The 23,055-nt window shown below is 41.2% G+C and overlaps 1 protein-coding gene across 1 annotated transcript in view; it reads right to left on the minus strand.

Annotated features, from left to right (window-relative positions):
* The window catches only part of LOC133020718 (protocadherin-15-like), a 137,472-nt gene that overhangs the window by 88,998 nt on the left and 25,419 nt on the right, over nt 1-23,055 (minus strand). Inside the window, exons 4-11 of the mRNA XM_061087409.1 lie at nt 14,569-14,729; nt 12,802-12,957; nt 11,296-11,415; nt 11,058-11,168; nt 8,685-8,855; nt 5,500-5,608; nt 5,238-5,350; nt 1,432-1,638 (exon numbers count right to left, since the gene is read on the minus strand). Coding sequence (XP_060943392.1) covers nt 1,432-1,638; nt 5,238-5,350; nt 5,500-5,608; nt 8,685-8,855; nt 11,058-11,168; nt 11,296-11,415; nt 12,802-12,957; nt 14,569-14,729 — 1,148 coding nt within the window. The remainder of the gene's footprint in view (nt 1-1,431; nt 1,639-5,237; nt 5,351-5,499; nt 5,609-8,684; nt 8,856-11,057; nt 11,169-11,295; nt 11,416-12,801; nt 12,958-14,568; nt 14,730-23,055) is intronic.

Here is a 23,055-nt window from a genome sequence, read left to right on the forward strand (position 1 = left end):
ACAGCAAAAAATATTCATCTGCAAATAGAGACGCAGCACGGCAAAACACACACACATAAACACACACACACACACACACATAAACATACACACACTCCCATCAGGAAATAAAAGTCAGTACATCAGTTAAATTAGTCTATGTAGACACCCGTCATTACCGGAGACCTGCTAATTCACTGTTTATGAAATATTGAAACGAGAGAAAACATATAATTTATCCGATCGTGACAACAATGGTAAAGGTTACAAATAATTTTGCTTTCTCCAAAATATATTTTCAAAGTTGATAATTCTATGTTGCAGATCTCTCAAGATGTGATGAGTGCTCTTAGTTTGGTTTGTACTTTTCACAATGCGATGCAAACGTTAACAGTAGGGACGGTCAGAGTCTTGATGCAGCGAGGGAGCCGAAGCTTTTTGAAATGGATCAGTATATGAACCTATCCACTTCTGATTGTTTGTTGATTGTAATTTATTGAGCTCCAGGGAGGGCAGCTGTCAAAACCATTTCAAAAAGTACAAAACACTGCAACCAGCGTCTTAGTGGAAGATTAATTGAAACATTAGTTTCAATGAGCGATACCCATATTGACAGTGTGCCACTGTGGGAAACTTTAAAGTACACTGGACAAAAAAAAGAAAAGAAATTAATTTTAATCCATAGCTTTTTGTTGAACAGAATTCATCTAAATCCAGTTTGAACCCTCCTGCAGTAACTCCACACTCTGACTCTTCTCTCTCCAAAAACACTGAACAAATTGTCTAAGAAACCAGTTAACGATGCAGCATTAATGCAGAGCTATTAAGCCATCAAATTCTGAAATTATATATTTTACTGATATAGACGTAGACCTAGTAGAAGCTATTAAGTGTGCACAGTGCAGCTGTATTATGCAGGGAAATATAAATATTGGATTAAACATGTTATCAGCAGATATATATAATTAAAAAACTGGAAAAAATAACCTCAAATGTAAGATTAAGATCTTGACATCCCTATAGTACAGTGTGTATGTGTGTGTCTGTGTGTGCGTGTGCATATGCGTGTGCGTTTGTGCGTGTGTGTGTGTGTGTGTGTGTGTGCGTGTGTGTGTGCATGTGTGTGTGTGTGTGTGTATGTGTGTGTGTCACAGCAACCGAAAACAACCCCTTTACCTACAGGCGTTTCACCAGGAGCCAGCTACAAGGGGAAAGAAATACAGCGGTAAAAGACTCATTAATGTGTTACTCTCTGTGAATACAGAACAAACACGCGCTTAATAATATAATAATAATAATAATAATAATATGTAATCAATGCACTAGAAGCTTTTGTAGTTGTATGCACAAATGCATGGGCAGACAGGTGTAAAGTGGAGGCAACAGTGAGCACAGGGTGATAAAGTCTCTCTCTCTCACTCTCTCTCTCTCTCTTTCTCTCTCTCTCTCTACCTCCTCAATGTCATTATCCAGAGCGATGAGTCCCAGCGGGGTGGTGAGGTTGGCACTGGCGGAGATAGTCGTACCCACAGGGGAGGACTCACTCACGTAGCCCTCATAGGTGGCAAACTGGAAGTATGGCGCCTGGTTGTTCTCGTCCAGGATTTCGATAATGAGGTCAGCGTAGGCTGGGAGGGGGTGACCGTTGTCCTGTTCAGCCTGGAAAAAAGGGCACAGGAGAAAAAGTCAGAGTCAGTCTCTGTCTATATTTACTGCATAGGACTAAAGGCCAGTAAATGTACTAAGCAGTAGTAATAAGTAGTAGAATGATGTAGTAAACTCAGAGTTATGGTGGAAAAAGAAGGCTTTGACTAAGGAGGTAGAGACAGGTGAACCCCTGACCATAAGTTCGGTGATTTGATCCCCAATTTCTCCGTTCTCTGTGCTGAATATACTGAAGCCCAAATTATCCTTGCAAGCTGTGCTGGCAGTGAGTGATCGATATGAGACAAAGAAAGTTCTGCACATAAATTCACCATATGAATGTGTGAATGGATGAATGGGGTGGTCTGACTAGAAACGTTCTATATAAATTACAGACCACTTCCTACTCCTATGAAATTACAGGGACATGAAGGTGTCATATCTCTGAATGTTATTTCAATCACACACAAAAAAAGCTATTGACTAAATTAAATCAGGGTCCACTGGGGGATCAACAGGTCAATGGCTGTTCAAATAAATTCAGGTTTATGCTTCAGTAATTATCTCGAAACTTAAAGCAAATACCTTCATTTCTAAGGTGTGGAACAGTTGGTGATTGGAGGAGATTCAATGGAGATATAACAAGCTAATTCAAAGCCAAAAGTCACCACTTAACTAGTCCTAGATTTCAGTTTTCCACTGCTTATTGTGCAAACTCATCTGGTTTCACTGTGTGGCTGTACAGTGTCTCTATTTTACCCTAAAAGCTCCAGAATAACCACAGCACTGTTATATATGATGGAATCCCTCTTGACACCTCTTCATTTCTTCAGCATGAAAATATCCTTCCCAGAAAAATAGACATGCGGCACCAAGCCATGGAACAAAACTTATTTAAGTGTCAACTCGCACGTCTGCTAAATACAACCATGGAGGATAAATAGGAAATAAAAGTGGCTGAATCGAGTAAGCCTTGAGAAAACCTGCAATATTCCCTGAAGAAAATCAGCCATTCCTACTATACATGAACTCAAGAGACTTTGTTAATCTATCAAATATCACAACAACCTAGGACATGAAGTGGAAACAGACATAGTAAATGTTACAACACAGATTGCACATGAATCCCCAGAGCTCTCCCAATACGAAAGAAATATTGACTCCAAAAATCTCCTTCTATTTGTGTGACACAAAGTTTAAACACCAACTCAACTGTATTGCACAGTCACCAGAATTTAAATATTCCAGCACAGTTGGTGGGTGACAGGGTTGCTTGGGAAACCCGGTGCACAACCTCGGATCAAAATATTTGTTGTTGTCTCAGTGGTTCAATATTTGCTAAAACCTAAAGAGGCTGCACTTGAACCCAAGCTGAGTCCTTCTACCCCTGCACAGCGAAACCAAGCCAGATGGCTGCAGCCTGGTCAGACTGTCACTGCGATATTTCCCCTCCTAAGCACATATGTCACCACTGCCTCCCACACATGGAGGCTTCAGAGACATCGTGGCTTTGAAAATACAGATGGAGAGGGGGAGTGAGGCCACATCAGTTTTGACCATGACCTGGAACAAATTCCGCACATTTGCTTGACTTTGCTGGGCTTGTGTTGCAGAACGGCGATTGTAATAAAAGGAAATGGTTCTACTGTTACATATTTAAATGCAGGCAACAAGAAACGTGCCATCTTGTTTATTGTCTTGTGTGCACAACACGACTGCAGAGCCCTGCTACACACTGTGGCAGCATCCAGCTGTGGTTCCCTACAGCTGAGGTTCACACCGGCTTTTCTTTATTGCCAATGCCCTCACAATGTTACACCCGAACTATCTGTCCCAAACATCATCCACCTTTTTCCTGTTATCTGTGCGATAGTAAAGAACAACCACACTGCGCTGACCCTCAGATGCAATCTGTTCAGTCTAACACCAGGGGGGGAAAAGTGTTGTCATTGACAGACAAAGTGTAAGTCTAAGTGTGTGTGTGTGTTTGTGTGTGTGTGTGCGTGCGTTTGTGTGCACATGAAAAAAGAGCAGGTGTAGGATAACAAGGTTCCCCCGTGAATTAGCTATTTAGCGGTGCCCTTATTTCTGGGAGGCAGCGCTAAATGACCTGTGCTCCGTTGCTACGACACACAAGCCTGCAGGAAAATTCACTGCTACCAGAAGTCACTGTTTATCGCTCAGTCTTGATTCTCCTGCAGTGGCTCCATCATCCTTAAAGTGTCATACTGCATCTCTATGCTTTCTTTTTTTTCTCCAGTTAACCAGATAATTTCTCTCCATCTCCACCTGCCTTGGCTCACTTGTCTTCATTTCATCCTTGTCATCTTGCTGGAAACCATCAGGATCGGTGATGACTCTTGAAAGGTAACAAATGTGTTTTCTTAAATACAAATATGTTGGAAATGCCGCAGCTCCTTCCACCATTAGCTTTACATCTCCTAAAGCATTAGATATGTAGACCACATACTGTGCTGCATCAGAGAGCTCCAAATACCAAAGTCTAATTCTCACTTTCCTCCTCCTCTGAGTCCTGGAGCAAATGGTTCTCCTCCTCTGTATAACTGAGGTAGATAAGGCTCCCTACCGTCCTCCATACACATCGCTATATCTATCTTGGTCTTTTCCTGCCCCCCCCCCCCCCCCCCCCCCTCCACCTTTGAACTGTCCTCTAGCTTTTCACAATCCTCTCTGAGACATGCAAAATGCCTCTAGTATGATCAATCCCTCCAGTCTCTCTGCTCCCCGGCCATCCTGGTAAACATCAGGTTACACAGTGCTCAGAGATGTCTGCAATTTAGTTACGGGTGGATGGAAAGTTTGTCTGCACTGTTGCTCTCCACCAGCAGCAGTGCGGAGGCAAAACCTGACTCTAAATTAGGATTCATGAGAGAGCAGCAGCCCATCCTGCTGCTAAGTCCATAAATCACAATATCTTTTCACCCCCCATCTCCAGAGCAGCCACAGATAAGGTTAATGGTCTCCAGGACCGAGGTTATCTGGGTGGAGCGCACGCTTACGTTTTTCCAGATATGAGTTGAACTTGAATGCTGCACAAGTGTATTAAACATTTAAAGGAGGGAGATTTTTGATTAGACGTCTCTGTTTGCAAATGTGGAGGCAGAAGAACGATCAATATTCCACATTGGGTTGAACTCTGACAATCAGTCTCTGTCTCTAAGATCTCTATCTAAGATTTGTTTTGTTTCACCAGCCTTGCAGGACTCCGCTCATCTGTGCGTTTAACACTAACAGATTAATGCCATTTTGGTTTGTTGTAATTCTTTACAATAATCTATATTTGTTGGTTTGGTTCAATAACGTCACACAGTAAATCTATGACATATAACTAGAATGACACTGAGTAGAGCCCATATCTCCACCGAGGCCGAACAATCCAAAATTTCAAACACTTAAAGATACGTTCACTCAGTTCCCTAATCATGCCTGATTTTTAATCATGATTAATGAATTATTCCCTAAGATCTCTCGCAATGTTTAAGAAAGTGATAAAAACTCCGGAATCCGCACCACAACTTACAGGGATCATTCCTTTCACCGAGTTTCCTGGTACTGATTCTGTTTAGTAAGTCAAACTGAGTTTCACTGTTTACCTTGATGATGAGTGTGAAGCGTTGATAGACGTCCCTGCTGATTGGCTGAAGAACGCGCAGCTCTGCAGTGCTTCTGTTCAGGTAGAAGTAGTCTGGATATGTGTTGGGATGCCCTGCAATAAGGAATCACAACAGTCACACATGTGGATCCGCTGCATTTTAGGATACAATCAAGAACTCAAAAAGTCCAATCACTGCATACAAACTGAATCAAGGAGCATTGAATGTGTAAAATCAGTGGGGAGATACGTGATGAACCTACCAACCAGGATGAAGTAATGAATGCCAGGTCTGTCTGACGGAGGCTGTATGTTTCGGTCCATGTCCACAGCTCGGATCGACGGGGTCACGTTCAGGGGGTTGAGTTTGCTCTGCAACAGGTGGGGGGGGATTCCATCAACAAGCAGATGCAAATGTTTTTTACTTGTTGACTGTAGCAGGGATTGACCCAGATTATCAACTAAATTAACTATTTCTAATTTATCCTTTTAAAAAAGGATATGATCTGCCCCGGGAAAATACTATATGTGCTTTTTACTCTGCTCCTCCAAATAAAAAGACAATTCCCTAGAGAAGCTGCCCCGGCCTCTGCTCTTGGCCCATTAAACTATTTTCTGCTTTTAAAGGGGCTTGAGAGGAGCTTCTGTGATTGGGAGTTCTCAAAGTCATTGGCACAGCTTCACCTGCTGATACTGTATTTCTCCTAATAACGTCCCCCTGCCTCCATCTCTGCTCCACATTGTGCCGTCCCATTCTGGGAAAGCTGTTGTGCCTGTGGTCACCAAGACCGGAAGAAATTGGAACCACTTGGAATTTTTTGGAAAACGTGATCCCTGCAGTGGAATTATTACCCCATGTTCAATCTCCTTTGTGAAAGTGTCTGATCGCAGAATCTCCTGTTATGTTGTCCATATGTCAAAGGCAATTTCCGGTAAAAGTCTGAATGGACATTTCCCAGAGTCATTGTGCTATATTTTCAAAAAAAGGCTGAAAATTGGGACTTGAGGGACTTGTAAAACAATAAATACATAGTATGTGATGTAGACCAGTGCCTTCACAGTTATAATCCACCGCTCACTGGCCAATTATAAGGGTATTAATATGCCAGCACTGGATCGATTTCTCATCAACATGCTTCTAAACACGGCTAATGGAGCTGCACATCAGGGATTATGTGTTTGTGTTGCTCTAGGCTACTTCTCCTGGTCCTGCATACTCCGACATCATCAGCACTAATTACCCGGCTCTGCTGCTACACTTTTGCATTGACATATGGCTAATATGTCTAGCACATCACATTTAAGAACACCTCTCCGCATGCAAAATGCCTCCATATGGCTAATACTGTATCTGTGAGTAAGAGGCATGTGCTAAACTTCCTTGGTTAAGACAGACACATGGCTAACAGCTCCCTGGCAGGAAGAATCCCTCCCTGAGGGGGTATATTTATATCCCTCCGCTCTGGAGTAATCCTTACAGCCCTCCCCAACCAGCCCTCTCGCTTTTACAATGTCTGGAGGTGCGCTAAATCAAATCCCCCTGGCTCTGCACAATGATGATTAGCTATAATATCCTCCTCCAGCAGTCATTATCCAGGGGACTCCAGAGCCCACATTATATCCCCACAGGGTAAAAAATAAATACAGATCAACTTAATAATGCCTGTCTTGCCATTGTGATTAATTACAATGCACTCATCAATTATGAGATGGCAAATCTCCCCGTGGACAGATATGGTAGAAGAATGGTTGAACAGCAGAATGGAAACAAATTACAGGCCAGCAAAAGCTGATTGGAAATTACAAAGCTAATGTAGACCACTTCTATAAAAAAAATATTTTAAAAAATCTTTAAAAGGAAAAGAATAGGAGGTAAAGGTAACTACAGGCTGACTCAGTTTTAAACACTGGAGCTGTTTCAGAAATACAACGTAATATAATAAAGAGACGTTCTGGAGTCATATAGATACACTGAAGGAAATATCACTGTAACATGAAGGAAAAAGAAGAGGGAGAAAGCCCAATATTTTCTCACTCCGATGAACCAGCTTTGATTTGTGTAGCTGTGGCCCTGCATACTTATGAGTCTGCAAACCTTTTATCATAAATTATGAATCACACCGGCAAACTGTGAGCAGAGAATCTGGACAATCAGCCGCGACTCTCCCTCAGACAAACGCCTGAATGCATGCTCCTGCACAGTCAATGTACAGTTTTAGTTTTTCTCTGGTAACATTTGACTTTCTAATTCAATCCATACAGCTTCCATTGTGTTTCTGCAGCCGGCTTCTTATTTGTGTGCAATAACGCTCAATTCAGTTCGGCTTCCATATTTGAAACACTCCAGTACACTTGATGCAGTCATTTTGCAATACTACTCTCGAAGCACTATTCTCAGTCGTGTGTTCCCCATAATTTTATCATGCTTGAGTTGGCGGCAGTAATCAAACTATAAGTTGGTTTGGCAGCCTAAAATAAATAACTACACTGGAAAAAAAGTTCATTTTTACTGCATTTGTAGACCAATTTCCCTCATCACAATAACTGATTAGTTTACATGACATTACAATAAGTATTATACGTTTACCACCTCAGATGAAAACGTGTAAACTCTGCATTGGATATGCAGAGATTCAGAAACCGTTACCGCTCAGAGGACACTTTGCCGACACCAATCCATCCCAGTCACTAAATCCAATCAAATTCAATCCAGACGACTCCGGCCCAATCCAATTCAACGCAGTTTAATCCAATAGTCTCGTATGGCCGAGACAGCTGTCGGGGACTGCGGCTATAGGGCAGAAAGCACCGAAAAACAAGCAACCGAAATCGCTGTTGCCAAAAGGAAGAACATCAACATTGTATCTTTTAATACCTTGAATGAGAAGTCATGAGGGTGCAGTCTGGAACAGCTGCTAAATGGACATTGAGGTGAGATCGTTTACTTGACTCTAGACAAGTCAAAATCAATAATTCAGCACAGTTCACTTCAATGTATCCTAATCCCAATCCTTTAATGCACAGAGATACACAGGGTGCCTGCTATACTTTTCTGAGGAAAGACAAACTATGAATAAATCAATGTAATCTGCGTATTTCTCTCTCTTTCTCTCTGTTTCGTCAATATCCCAGGTCAACTCAGCCTCCAGCTCTAATTTCCAGTCAAATGGACCAGAAAAGGCAACTGCAACAGACAAGCTGCGACAAAGCAGCAAAGTTTACTTTGCATCCAGATGTGGAGGCAAAAACAAGGTGTGGGCAGACAATTAGGGGATTTAAATGCTGTGACATTGTTTAGTTTTCTAACAGAAATGCAGCACAAATAAATCACAAATCTGAAAAGTACATAAACAATGCTCATGCGCCCTCAAGAAAAACATCTGCATACTATTATGCATCACAGAATGAATTCCGTTAGAATGACCTTGTGTCTTGCACGTCTACCTACCGGTTCAGTGAATTCTGGGATAGCAACGTGGTAGGTGATGGGGTTGCAGTCGCGGGTATTGTTCACCAGAACGCAGGGGAGGAACATGGGGCCCAGGTCGTCTCCGTCCAGGACGTCCACAGTCAGCGTCGTGGTCGCTGTCCGCCTGTTGGGAGGGTAAGGGGCGCGGTCCTGGAAGACAAACATACGCTTTAAATTTCAACCTTCAATCATTCAGGCACTATATCCCTTTTCCTTCGAGGGCTGCGGGGAGGCTGGAGCCAATCACAGGTGACATTGAGCGAGAGGAGGGTTGGATGTGTTGCCACAGGGTGGACATGTAACAACTACTCACACTTATATTCACACCTACAGGCAAGTCAGAGACGCCATTTAACCTGCAGACAGAGGTCTCGGCCAGCCGGCAAGTTCAAACCCAGAGCCTTTAATGAGGCAACCGTGCCAACCGCTGAACCGTGGTAGGTGATGGGGAGCCGTCCCCACACCCGAATGATTTGTCGCTCTGTGTTACACAACACTCAAGCTAAAATCAATATAACATGTAAAACTATAAAAGCTGCTCTTCAGCATATATTACACCTGTGTTTATATCTAAGCTTTCAGTCAGGAAATAAGATTTTTTTCTCTCGTCATTTGTTTGGCTGCAGAGGAGATTACTGGAGGACTTTAATTAGTAGAATGTTATACGTGCATATTTTTCTGAAGTTAATACATGTTTTTAATCAGTACATTTATACGAGGTTAGCTGAAGTTTTGAAAATAGTGGTGTCACAAGAGGTCATAATCACTGCTAAATACAAATTTATTTTACAATATGCAGTAAGTAAAACCTTGATTATATCATGAAGATAAAAACATCAACAAACAAAACAGGAAAAAAGACTAAGACTATGTCCTTGGCTGACAGCTAATTGAGTAGCACTTGTTCATGTATTGGAATGGAAAAGATGCAATAATGCAAACATATCCAACAACCAACCACTTAAAACCAGATAGAACAGGTCTAGTCCTCAACGTCCACACAATCTTTCCTTCTTTTACAGAAGTAATTAGAATTATACACACAGTATATATCCTTAAAATCATCCTGTTGTGGAACTGTTGCTTCACCGGTTTGGTAGCTGGAGAAGTTAAAGATTTGTGTTGTCAGTGTAATTGAACTCTTGACACAAGCAGCGCAGCCATCCTAGTAAATATCATGTCTTGCTTCTTTCTCCCCGCTCAGATGTCCTCTTCCAAGAGAAAATTAAATCCCTGGAGGACCCCTCACCAGGCTAAAGAGCCGAGTCTCCTGCTCCCTCGAGCAGAAAATGAAGAGAATGGGAGATGAGTTGACTGCTCGATGATTATCTGTGCTGCAGTGCTTTAACTCTCCCGTTTTACATCATACGGTTTAACATTTGACCACTGCTTGTTCAGATAAGAGGATCATGGGACATATTTACAATATAATAACTGTTTTGTTAATCAAGCTTTCACGCAGCTTCAGTTCATTTTGATTGAAACAGTAAGTTGTTATGAAACCTCAGAGGATTCAATCTCCTCAGTCTAAATATCGCTGACCCTGAACCGTGAATTAGTATCAGTTAAATTAAAGTGAAACAACGTGTTTTTGAGATGAGTGATCTGTAATTAGTTTTTGGTAACGTGTCAAAAAGAAAAAGCAAACCTCTCACGATTGATAAAGCAGAGAATGAACAAATAATTTGACAACACTTGTAAAAGAGGATGTACATCAGACCTAGACTGAAAAAAGACATTTGGATGGAGACATTATGTGGTGTAAGAAGTTAAACTCATTAAAGCAACTAATGACTTTGTTGGAAAAAAAACAACCTACAACCTAAAATAACTGAAAATGCAGAGAAAATAATGTTACTCTGTGTAAGGCTTGATTTTCAAAGTTTAACCGTAATCTTTATTACAAATAACTACAAATACAACCAGACGTATACAACTTGAATTCAGAAAATAAAGATTAAATAAATGAAAATCGTTTCTGCATTGTTTATTCTGTAAAATAAAAGGGTAAATAAACGCTGATACCATTATGCCTGTGAAAGGCTCATTTTGGCTAATTCTTATTGGCTAAATGATAAATGATCAGGCTCTGCTGCATACCACCAGTTTGATTGTTATCAGGCCATTAAAAGGGGATTATCAACGTGCATATGGGCTCCTATGGGCCAACTAAACCCACTCAGGAGGCTGTTATCACCTACACATTTAATTGATTGAGTTTGTGGAAAGAATATGTGTGAAAGCAAATGATTTAAAACAAAGCAAATTTCCAGATATCAGTCTTTTTACTTCAAGGTCAATGCCGAGGTAGACAACTTCAAAGAAAAAGAAAAAAGGAAAAGGTTCACTTACGTTGGCTTGGACTAAAACCAGGTAGCGGGTTCTCTCCTCATAGTTTAGCCTCTCTGCCAGAGTAATGTGTCCTGACAGGGTGTTAGCGACACTCACTGTGCCGTTAGAGGCCTGAAAGAGAGAGCGGGTCCATGTGATAAGACAGAAAGGAAGGTGCATGTGAGCAAAAAGCCATGATTGTTGAAGAAATTTACAATGGTGTAGAGGGTGTTTATCATGGCGTGACTTGTCCATATACCGGGTCATTGGGGTTGTGAAGGATGCTGTACTCTATGTGTCCGTTGGGCCCGTCGTCAATGTCGGTGGCGCCGTTGTTTCCTGCAAAGCCAGTGAAAATGGTCGTTCCAACTGGTGTGAGCTGGAGGGAGATATGAAGAAAAAAGGTCAACGGCTCAAACAGTCCCCAGTGATTACAACATCTACTTACAGCAGAGAGAGCCCATGCACATACCCCGCACTATTAGCATAAAAAGAAAGAAAACATAAAAATCAAACTGGTAAAACGTTGCAGTCAGCAGCAGACTGAAGGCGTTTTGCACACTGCTGACAAAATAACCAAAAAGCAAGTATGAGAACCGCTGCTGTTCCCCAGAGCCCCCGGCAAAGTCCACAGGACCAGGCAGTGGGCAGTCGTGCTTGTTCACAGGAGAAGTTGACAGCGATGGAGAATGACTCACTATACTGTTGGGGCAGCTGCATATGGCTACGATAACACGCTGTGACAGGGGTTTCTGAACACGCAGGTTCCACAAGCTGTGAACAACGCAGACGAAAGACGCGGTTGCCTGGAACTCAGCGGGGGAATTACCTTCTAATCTGAAAACACACGACTATAAAGTCAGCGTTTGTGATGCGTGGTCTTGAATCGTTTCTGGTGATGCGGGTTTGTTTCGGAGGGAAGAGGTTGTCTCGTCTGGTGCTCTACAGATGCAGCCTATATATAGGAAAGCAGAGCAGGCTGCAAGAAAACCCCTCCTCTGACCTACTGGCTGACATGAATACATACTGTCTGTGTCAAATGGACAAACCTGGAGGAAAGAGAGCAAATATTTTGACTGTATATCTTGCAGGAAATTGGTATTTCGGCCACTAAAAATGAACAAACAAAACTTTAACGACCACATAGAATAGCTGCAGGCAGTCAGAGGACATTCATCAGACAATTTATGCAAAAGAAACAATGAGCTCCATTTGAATAATATAAGTGCATCATCTGCATTCATTTGGGGCGTGTCCAAATCAAAAGATAAAGGTCGGAAAGTGACTGAACTGTCTCTTTATTATTCATGAATGTGATTTTCTGTGTAGCACTCAATAAACCCATCAGAGTGCCGTCTCTCATTCCATTTAAAAGCCAGATGCACCTGCACCTTTGTGGACTGCAATTATAAGGGAGGATTTGCTCTCTGAAAAGTGAAAGCGAGCGAGCACACCATCAGTTCGTGCACGCTATGGTGCACCCGCCCAAGTAGGCGCATGCTACCATCTTGATATTCACCTCTGAAAAGAACGCTAACGACTCCAGATGGTTTTTGTTGGACAATTACATGCTGTCTCTAGATAGCAACCAACCCACAATGCAGCAGGCCACAGATGGGGCATTTGGAAATTTAGACACTTGCGTCTTGGGACACTGACTTGAATTATTTTATCAATATACCAAATTCACAGCCTGAACCGATTTTTGCCTGGAATGGGACCATTTCTCGATCACATTGATTTGAATCAGAATCAACCACCTCACCTCATTTATTGACACATAATAGCGCGGCTGCTGAAAGCGAGGAGTGTTGTCGTTCTTGTCCCGCACGACTATCCGCACCTCGTGCAAAATTATGGTACCGACCAGCTCATTGGTGCACTGGATCTGAACCACAATGGTGGTGATGGAGTTGGGAGGCTGAGAGGGAGACAAACAGAAATACATGTCATTCAATATTACAAAATATATATCAAATACTGTTGTAGCTGTATATTGATTTGGAATTTCCCTTCCCCCCCTAACATGTAGTCCTACAGGTGACTGGGGTCATAATAAGATAAATTGAGATCCCCCCCCCCCCGACACTCTAAGCCTCAGTAAATGAACAACACATACAAATGATACTCCAGGTAAAAGAAAGAGGGGAGACATCTACCAGTGGTGCCATCAGAACCAATTTACTTAAATTAACTTGTTTCTTGGTGAATCGTATCCTCATCAGAAAAAGGGAAGTGAACACATCCTGTTCAATTTTCCTACCATTTAGATGTCTGCATATTCTGCTGCACTTGTATTCTCCTTAAGGCTGCTGTGTGCCATGTTCTGTTCTATGTTGACTGGACTTCAGTAGTTTGTCTCGTTGCCACCACTACCTGTCAGCCAGCGTCTGAATTTAGAAGCAGGGATGTACTTGCCCTACAGTCTATTGCTGCCTGACTACCCCCCGCCCCCCTCCCCCCTCATGCTCCTCCGCTGTTGTCATTTCTCCCGTTAATTGGCCATATTTCTGAGATATTCCCATTAGCAGCTTCATGTCCAGCTCCCTGGCTTTAGTCTGTCTGATGTAACCGCATGCTTCAAAAACAGCTTCTTTCCCACACCACTCAGAACACTTAACACCTGGTGCCGTGCCAACCCCCCCGCATCTCACACCTGATACTGGACCATTTAGCTTGATCTGTATGCACCGCAGGTTGACTGGAGACCTTGGGGAACTGAGCTTGACACATTACATACAGACAGTAACAAATGTGTCTGTAGGTATTTATTCAGTTGCTATATTTAGCATAAGGGGTAAGATATCATGCTCTGTTGACACAAATTGCCAGAAACGCTGTTGCTTGTATCTTGTCTTTATAGCTAAACAGAGAAACACATCACATATTCAAATTCATTAGCCCTGAGGGCTTTGGATAAAATGATTAAATGCATATTTAGGTGTTAATGTAAATTCATTTTCACAATCTTCAATGAAAGACACAAAAGTGAGTAAAAAATTACCACAACTGAAAAAATAATATTCTGTAAGCAACATTATTCTGAATATGCTATTATTGAGCAATTTGGAAAGAAGTGTTCTGCAGCTCAATGAAAACACTGCCCCCTGTGAGGCAGATAATTATACAATCATTTTTTAAATCTTCATAGCATGAGTGCTTTAAGTTTAAATTTCTATTGAAATTCAATAACAGAACATTTGTACTTCTAACCACAATATAAATGAAACATTTAAATAGGTTTTATGCCATTGACATTATTTGAATGGCCTGAGAAATTACAACATTGATGACTAATCTGTATTTTTAGAGTAGCCTGATAGAACTGAAATGAATATAACTAACTTAGATATGATTACCACAAAGTCAGATACTGTGTGTAGATAGAGCACTTGACCATGAGGCAGGTGAGAGAAAGAGCTACATTAGAACAAAATGATGGAAAATACATATTGATTCAGTATAATTCTTTGAAACACGGGGACACGATGACTTTCTCACTTGCAGAGCGCCATCAGTGTTGTGTACTCACATCTCTGTCCAGCACGCGTCCGGTGCTATTGAGAAAGAGCCTCTGTCGTGTTGGGTCTAGAATCACCCAGTAGTCGTAGTTGTCCAGTAACACGAGCGAGATGGTTCTGCCTGGGTCTTGGGGTCGACCATTTATCTGCATGTTTCCCACCAGAACTGTACCTGTGAGGGCAGAGCAGTCTCCATTTAATTAACAGAACTGTTGTACAAAGACTTTCACCGTCAGAGTATTGTTATTACAGTTCAGTATTAATGGTTGCCTAATAGAACATGCTGGGAGAGAAGGAAATATTTTGTAATGATTTTCCAAAAGTCTTTTGTTCCCACAGAATGAAAATGTTTTTTAATTTCCAAAAAGAAAACCAACAAGATAACACAGTGGGTGATTTTGGCACAACTCGTTCAAAATATTTGCTTTAACTGAATATAATAAAAATAAAAGGTTTATCCCCGCGGAGCATTGTAGCTCTTTGACGGCTGTTTTTTGATACATTCTTTTCTACATAAAACTGCAGCTTAAAGATTTCAACAAATTCCTTTTAACTCTTCACCAACACTGACCACTCCACAGCAGCGTGTGAAGACTTTGGAGACACTGCGTTAGATCTCTGAAGACAACACCACATGGAATGTCTGTAAAATTCAAAAAAATTTATAATAATTGTCGTTGAGGGCAGCAACACATGGTTCATATTCCACAGCTTTTAATCAGTGGCGGATTAAACTTTGCCACGGCGGCAGCCCTGTGAGACAACGCTCCCAAAGCCGGTTAAATCTGAGGATTGCTGGACTCCTAAGTGGCAAAATTAGAGGATTTATGAAATAACTGGTGGTTCACTCCAAAAAGGAGGAAAATCCAGGAGGAGCAGTGGTGAAGCATTTTAATTGCGATCAGTGGTGCGCATCGGAATCTTGCACCACTACAGTTTCCAAAGGTTCAATGGAAATGATCAGAGAGCCGCATGCATACTGCAAAGTTTAACAGATTAACTGATGTGTTAAACAATACAAGAGTGAGAGATTTAACTGCAGCAATAAACAACCACAAATGATGCGTGAAATTGGAAAAATGCTGATGCCGCAGTCTTGAAATACTAATAATAAGACTATCTCCACACTACAAGGCCCACTGCTCGGTTCAGATATTTATGTAGCTTTTATCCTTATCTTTTATAATGTGGCCAGTATCAGACTCCATTGTGAACTGGTCTTGGCCCTGATGTGAGCCGCATGCACAGAATGTCACTAATTAACATGGAATCAGGCGAATGGAGGCTGATGATCAGTAGCAGAGCTGTAATGATGGAGCAATGGCTGCAACTACTCTACAGAGTCATGTGTGTGTGTGTGTGTTTGGATACAGGGTCAGAGCCATGAGCGGTGGGATCGTGACGTGAATGGCTTCAATGTAACAGATTTCATCCAAATTTTCAGATGTCAAGGGCTCTCCACAAGAGCTGCCCTCCCAATCACCTGCGCAAACCTATGAGGAATGGGAGACGTAAAAGTCACATTGAGTACGGGTCACATGGCTGTTCAGACATTCAAAAAATTTGATTTGTATTTGATTTAGAAACCCATAGAAAAGTGGCCAAAATCATGTACAAGCCTTTCACAGTGTTCACACAGTAGAAGCAGATCAGCAGCATTTCACGTGCACTTGCAGCCCTAGCGGGGTTATTTTCTTCTTTTTTTTCGCAAAAAGGCTGCTAAATATTTTATAGTTGTCGTTGCTAAAAAAAGCAACGACATCTGTTTTCTCCTAGACTGCTGGCAGTTCAGAGCGATCCAGACAACCTGACATCACATTGTTGTTGTAATGTTGAAAAGCAAAAGTAGTGAAAATGAAATATTATCTCAGTGGTGAGTTATGTTCAAAAAAGATAGACAAGTTCACTAAGGTCCAACAATTATCATCAGCAGTTAATCAGTGTGGAAAAAGCACATCCAGCCCCCGCTCTCTCCTTTTAGCCTGTTCTGAACAGCGTCATCGTCTTCGGCTAAAATAACAAACACTGTTGGTGGTTTGTCATGTCATCGTTGACTAATTAAACTGAGCTGCTGTTGGCTTGTCAGTACCTGTCAGAGATAGTTTGTTACACCACAAGTGAAAGTGTTCTGTGAGAGTTTCTGCAGCCCCCCCCCCCCCGAATCCAGCGGAGTGAATCTCGTTTTTTCTTCCAGAGGATCAAATCACATCACTGTCAGGGGAGGTGTTCTCCTTCATTCAGATCATTTCTGTAATTTACACTTACACATATATGGATCAAGAAGATCATGAAAACAACGTGTGTGTGTGTGTGTGATTAAGTCGACATGTGTGTTTCAAACACCCACTTCACAGGATCCCCGGTGACCAGTTTGAAGCAGAAATAATTAAAGACAGAATTAGCCTTTCAATCAAATTAAACCACCTTGTCTGTCAATGTCTCATCTTTCGCTGTTATTAATAACAGAAAAACAATCCATTTTCTATATAGATTATTCTTTGAGGGTCACAGGGGAGACTACTACATGTTTTTGGTACCACCTACAACTGGTTCTTGAAACCATGTGTTGTTTTATTTAGAGCTGCACATTTTAGTTGCTTTTCTAATATTATAACAGTTAAAACATGAGAATCAAACTCAATTAGCTTTAAAATTTACTACCTTGTCTCATTAATCTACAAATTAAAAATGGTGACCTTATTATCTTGAGATGTAATGAATCCTTGGAATTTGTGCCTAGATATAAATCGTTATTAATCAAATTGAAATCAATGCATCTTTATGAAAGTCTTCAAGAGCTTGAACAATTCACATCAACACAAACAACGATGCATTCATGAAAAGTTACAGCATCATCAGAGGTGGTTGTGTCGTTTTCTGAGTTTTCCGATGTATTTTAGCAAAAATGTGTTTCAACTTTTATTTTCTTTAAATCCCCTATGTCACATCCAAAACTTCTCACGTATAATTAACAACGTGCCTAACTGAGCTGGTGCTTCTTCAAAGTTCCTCAAATGTCTCGCCCACAAAGTGAGTTCAGTTCGGAGCGAGTAGACGTGACCGGGTTCAGATAATGAACGACTTGTGAGCTCTTGAAAAGCCTCGCCAATCTACCAGCTGTAAAACCTAAGAGGGTGGTGGGGTTTTAATGGACTTTTTAATTACCGCCCATAAAATCTTGTACTTTATCCTTTCAGAAATCAGGTTTGTCCATTTCACAGAGTCACTCAGACTGTTGCGTTCTCAACAAGGAGCCCAGACGGAGGTGTGGTGGAAGCTTTTGCATTATAATTATAACAGCCACTCCTGCATTTTTATGCTACTATTAATGACTGAGTCTGCTGCTAGCTGGTTTGATGTGTGTGTGTGTGTGTGTGTGTGTGTGTGACTGTTGTGATCACATGTACCTATAATTATCTGTCTCACTTGGGCTTAACGCCGTCTGACAAATGGATCTACTGAGAATTTAATTTAAAAGTCAAAAGACCCTCATCCCTCTCCTCGTCCTTGTTGCTGGTTCATTAATCTGAAACACAGCTTTTCATAAATATATCTGCCTCCGTAACTTGAGTGGTGAGCTACATCTTTTTGAAACTCTTGTCGTAAATTACACCGCTGATAATATTACCAGGGAGGGCTCGGAGAGACTACTTTCCTTCTCATGCTAATTGAACCACAGCTTTTCTGTGGTGACAGCCACCACTCACTCTGTTCTGCAGCCCCTTCCTCTCTCAGTCCCACAGCAAAGTTGTTGTCACCCTTCAGTCAAGAGGATGCCAGAAACTGTCAGACTTATATAAACATATAAAAGTGTTACCCAGACTTCCACCTTGCACGGCTGTGTGTGCACACGTTCCCCCCAATAAATAAAAATCGCTCTATCTTTAACAGCCTGCGACTCAGTCAGGGTCACCTCTGGTCAGCGGCAGCTCTGATCCGTGCTTCACACTGGACTAACCCCACAGAGACAACACAGAGGAATCACTTTTATCCCAAATATCAATGATGTTGGCATCGGTGGACGATGGCAACAGATAAGGGAGGAGGCTTGTTTCTGAAAGGGCTCCAGGTTGAGGATGAAAAAAGGTTGGTTGGTTGGGTGTTAGCTCAGAGTCACATGGGAATTACACTGAGCCTAGTCCATGATTCTTATTCATTATTTGAGCAGGGTTCCACAGCACAGTGAAGGCCATCCACCAGCAGTTAACTCCTGACTTGACTATGAATTGAAACGATAACATCTGTTTTAAAAGGACAAACTCAGCCGATGAAAGACAATTCTTTATTTCCGGATTTCAGTGTGAGGGATCTCTCTCCCAGGACGGACAGAAGTGCGATAGACGCCACTTGTAGCTGAACACATCAACAAAATTACAATATTTACAACATTGATTAGAAGAAACTGTTTTAAGCTTAATGGAAAGGTGCGTGTAGATGTTTGATGTTCTACTGGCACATTAAAATGAGAGCCCTTCAACGCTCTCTGGGCATCACCTCACTGGTTACTTATTTTAATCATTTTAGAAATATTTTTTAATATCTTACTGATGACTTTTAAAGCACAGAGGGGCCTCACGTGTGTCAGCTCGCCCGGGTTTTTCCTGTTTTGGATGTTCCAAAGACTAACAGGGGACATCCACTGCAATTTAGGCAGCTGCTCTGGAATGAGATAACTGAAGAAATCATGGCCCAGTTTTCCAGATGTGACCAATCCTTTGGGTCTCAGACCGTTTCTATTAACGACCTTACATTTTAACAGGTATTTGCCCTAATAGCATTTCTAAGCGAGAGCATGGTGAGGACTCTTAACAGCTTCTTAACGCTGTCCGATTTGCTGAAGAGGCTGATGGATAGAACTTTTTGCACTCGACTGTGTGACGGACTGAGCTGCGACAGAAAGTACAAATACTTGGATTTAACACAGCAAACCAGACGGCATGCAAATGCAAATTATATATTTTCACTGATAACAGCTCGTGGCTTCTTGCTGTGAGCAACACACAGTCTTTGTGTTCATTGCCATTCAGATATTTGAAAAAAAAACATACTCTGTGCTGTGTATATGAAAAATAAATGCAGCATTTTAGATTATCATGGAATCGGAAAACAGTGACCAGCACCTCAATAATATATGTAAAGTATTATTCAGATGCAAGACAAATTGCAGTATTTTGCACCTATCTTTAAAATCGTGTGTAGTCATGACAATAGAGCCTCTGCAGTGAATCATTGCTGCCTGTGAAGTGGTGCCTGACATGATGAAGAGGAGGAGGAAGAGGATGATTCTAACCTAGAGATATTTTACAAACAATGTTTAACAAAAAATGTGTGTGGTCACCATGTATAAGGGTGATTGCACAGTTGAAATTCTGTCAAATTGTGAGTCTAGATGGATATTTGTCTCAAAAGACACTCACACAAGTTGTGTTGATAACAGCATTTTCTCGAACACGTCATGTGCTATTGATCGCGCCCGCTTCCTAACTCATCTCACTGATGTTCCCATAAACTGACACTGTACAAACGTGCACCAGCTGTCAAAGGGACTCGCTGCACCTTGTAGTGATTAAAAGACGTGTAATACAACCGCCACGGATTGAGGGGGGATGTAATATCAGTGTCATCTTAGCAATTCAAATGCCTAACAACCTCTAATTACTTTGGATATAATTTGATGTGAAAAACATCTGTCTGTTTCTAATGCATTTCTGCCAAAGTAAACCAGAGTAGAAGATACAAAGGAAATAAAAGCAGCAGCTGTTTCTTTGAGCGAACAAGAAGCAGAGTCGCAGATATGAAATGCTCAGGAGTGTTTTTTACCTTTTCTTCACACTGCATGGGGTGTTAGTCATAAGTATGCCCATTCTGAGCTGAGGTGGGGCCTTGGCATTATTTTGTCAATGCCGAGCATAGAAATAACGCTGTGCCATCCAGCAAATTTAGGCAAATTCCAGCACAGGTGAAACCATCAATTTCTTCCCATCACTTTAGCAGGCTGCTCATTTGCCAAAAATAGCCGGATACAAACACAATTTCCTGACTGCAAATTGATGTGTAAAAATATGAACGGCAAAATAACGTTGAGATGTCAAACCCACTCACAAGTTGCTGCAGCTCCCTCCCTGTTCTCAGTCTTAAGCTACACAGTCTCTTAGTTGTAGGGGTCAATATATAAACAGCCATCCAAAAATAACATTTCATATGAAAAATAAAGTACAATGTTATAACACTGCAGTGTATTGAGGGAGGAACTCTGCTAAATTCCACCACATAATCTTGAGTTTAACAATTAGGCTCATTCCATTCTTGGAAGGTAGGAATCTCAGTGGGTAGATGTTCTACCACCAACAATACCTCCTTTTACTCTGAGGATAATAAAATGACCTGTGTCAAGTGGATGCAGAGTTGACAGCGGTGGATTCAAGGAGATGCCACATCACTCAGCGCGCTGCAGTGAGACACAATCAGCTATTCAGATGGTATTCATGGCAAAGGCAAGAAGGCCACAATCGTATTATACAAAAGTTTTCTCGCTGTTGTACAAGCTGGAAAATTCCAATCTAGTAATCAAGGGGGGGGGTGACAGATATTTCCCCCCAAAAAAAAGAATAAATCCACAAAACACACATTAACATGCACACAGCACACCAAAGCCTGCAATCTTTTTGAGTACATCCGACACCAGGAACTTAATTGTCCTCCTACGTCCTCTCAAAACGTTGCACGATCTTAGATATAATTAAAGCAGCGTCTCACAGCACCTCTGCAGGATCCAGGCTGATTTGCAAATGATGAAAATGCTCAAAAGGCTGTAAAAAAACAAGAGAAGGAACCTCTTGGGCTGGTTGGCTGCACGGCTGCTGCTGCCTGCTCCCACAGATTTGGGTCTACACTTCTCTGTGGTGATTTATTGTACTTGCTGTTAAGGGTGGTTGCCTTTAATGAAACCAGAGTTTTCAACCTCCAAAGGGTTGTTGCCATCACCTGAATGAAGATGATAGTTCCCTATTTCTCGTTGATAAAACAACAAATAAACACCGAGTAATAGGTTGCGTTTTACTTTGTGTATAAACTGTAAAGGCTCAGGTTAAACTGATATTTAAAACAAACTCATTTCATCTGCTGGAGGTGAAGGAGGATGATGGATGAAACCATTTGATACATTTGCATACTTCTGATCATTCAAACATCATTTGAACCTGTTGACAGAAATGAGGAAGTTTGAATCGGCTTTCATGAATTTCAAACAGAACTAGAGGACACGGAGATCCCACTGTAATCAAATTAAACTAATGCAAAAAAAAATGTGACACATCATTATTTAATATGGAGCCTCACCCACATGTGTCACAGTTAAAGGATGATGTCATTACATCAGACAACAGATGGTCACACATGCCCCAAACCTTACAAGGGCATTTATGATATGTGTGCTCTATAGTATGTTTTTCATCGATGTAAATACCTTTTATAATATATGGAAAATGTCACTGCCTCAGCAAAATAAGGTTGTGGTCTTTATATAAATATCAAGTGATATCCAAGAATGAAACAGCGCTTTGCAGCAGGGGACTGTGCAGTGAAAGAAAAGATGAACTACACAGGGATAACTGATGATGCTGAAAAGTACATTAAGCCATCAGCACTGTCTAAAACGCATTAAATAAAGCAAGCTGCTGCTGCTTCGTCTGCTGAAGAAAAATTGAAAGAACAGGCTATTTTCACGGCTTATTTCTCTTTCAAGAAGTCGGCGGGACTCAGGGAGGCTGTTGTTCAGAATAGAAGAAAGTATCTTAATCTTAACCTCATATTTCAAGACACATGAACTTGAAAATAATTTTGTTCTAAACATGAAAATTTAACCAATACTTCAAATGTATGAATATTAGGGTATCAGATGCCATTCACGATGGTTATCTGTGGTTAGTTGTATTGGACAATTAGGATGCTACAAAATAAGATTATATTATAAATCTACCTATTAATTCTGTCTGTCTGACCATCAAGTGGCACTGTACTCAAGAATACAATCTCTCCAACATTTTACATTTATAATTATTTCTTACAAAAACCTGGATCTATGACTCAAGTACGATCAATTCTTCAATATAAATGAATAAATGGGCTGTGTTAAAGTGTTTCATTGAACTTCACCATCTGTCATTGTTCTCATTGTTCTTCAGTTACATGGATGAACTTTTATACACATATATTGCACCGCATGCCTTTAATAACTCATGTGAAGAAGGCACTTAAATGCTTTGAATGACGCAGATGCTGCTCAGAATTAGCAAGAGTAAAGGTTAGCAGGAAATGAAAAGTAATGAAAGGTCCACAGGAGGATTTTTATCATATAAATCTGCCAAGCTACACGATGCTGGAGTGTTGAGACTGAACCTTGCAACCTGTACTCCCTCCAAAGCTTATTCATTCCAGGAACAAAGCTTTTCATCTGATATGCCATCCAGCATGATTTACGGCCTGAAGCTTCTGCACTG

Source organism: Limanda limanda, chromosome 15 (assembly GCF_963576545.1).
Source record: "Limanda limanda chromosome 15, fLimLim1.1, whole genome shotgun sequence".
Classification (NCBI taxonomy): domain Eukaryota; kingdom Metazoa; phylum Chordata; class Actinopteri; order Pleuronectiformes; family Pleuronectidae; genus Limanda; species Limanda limanda.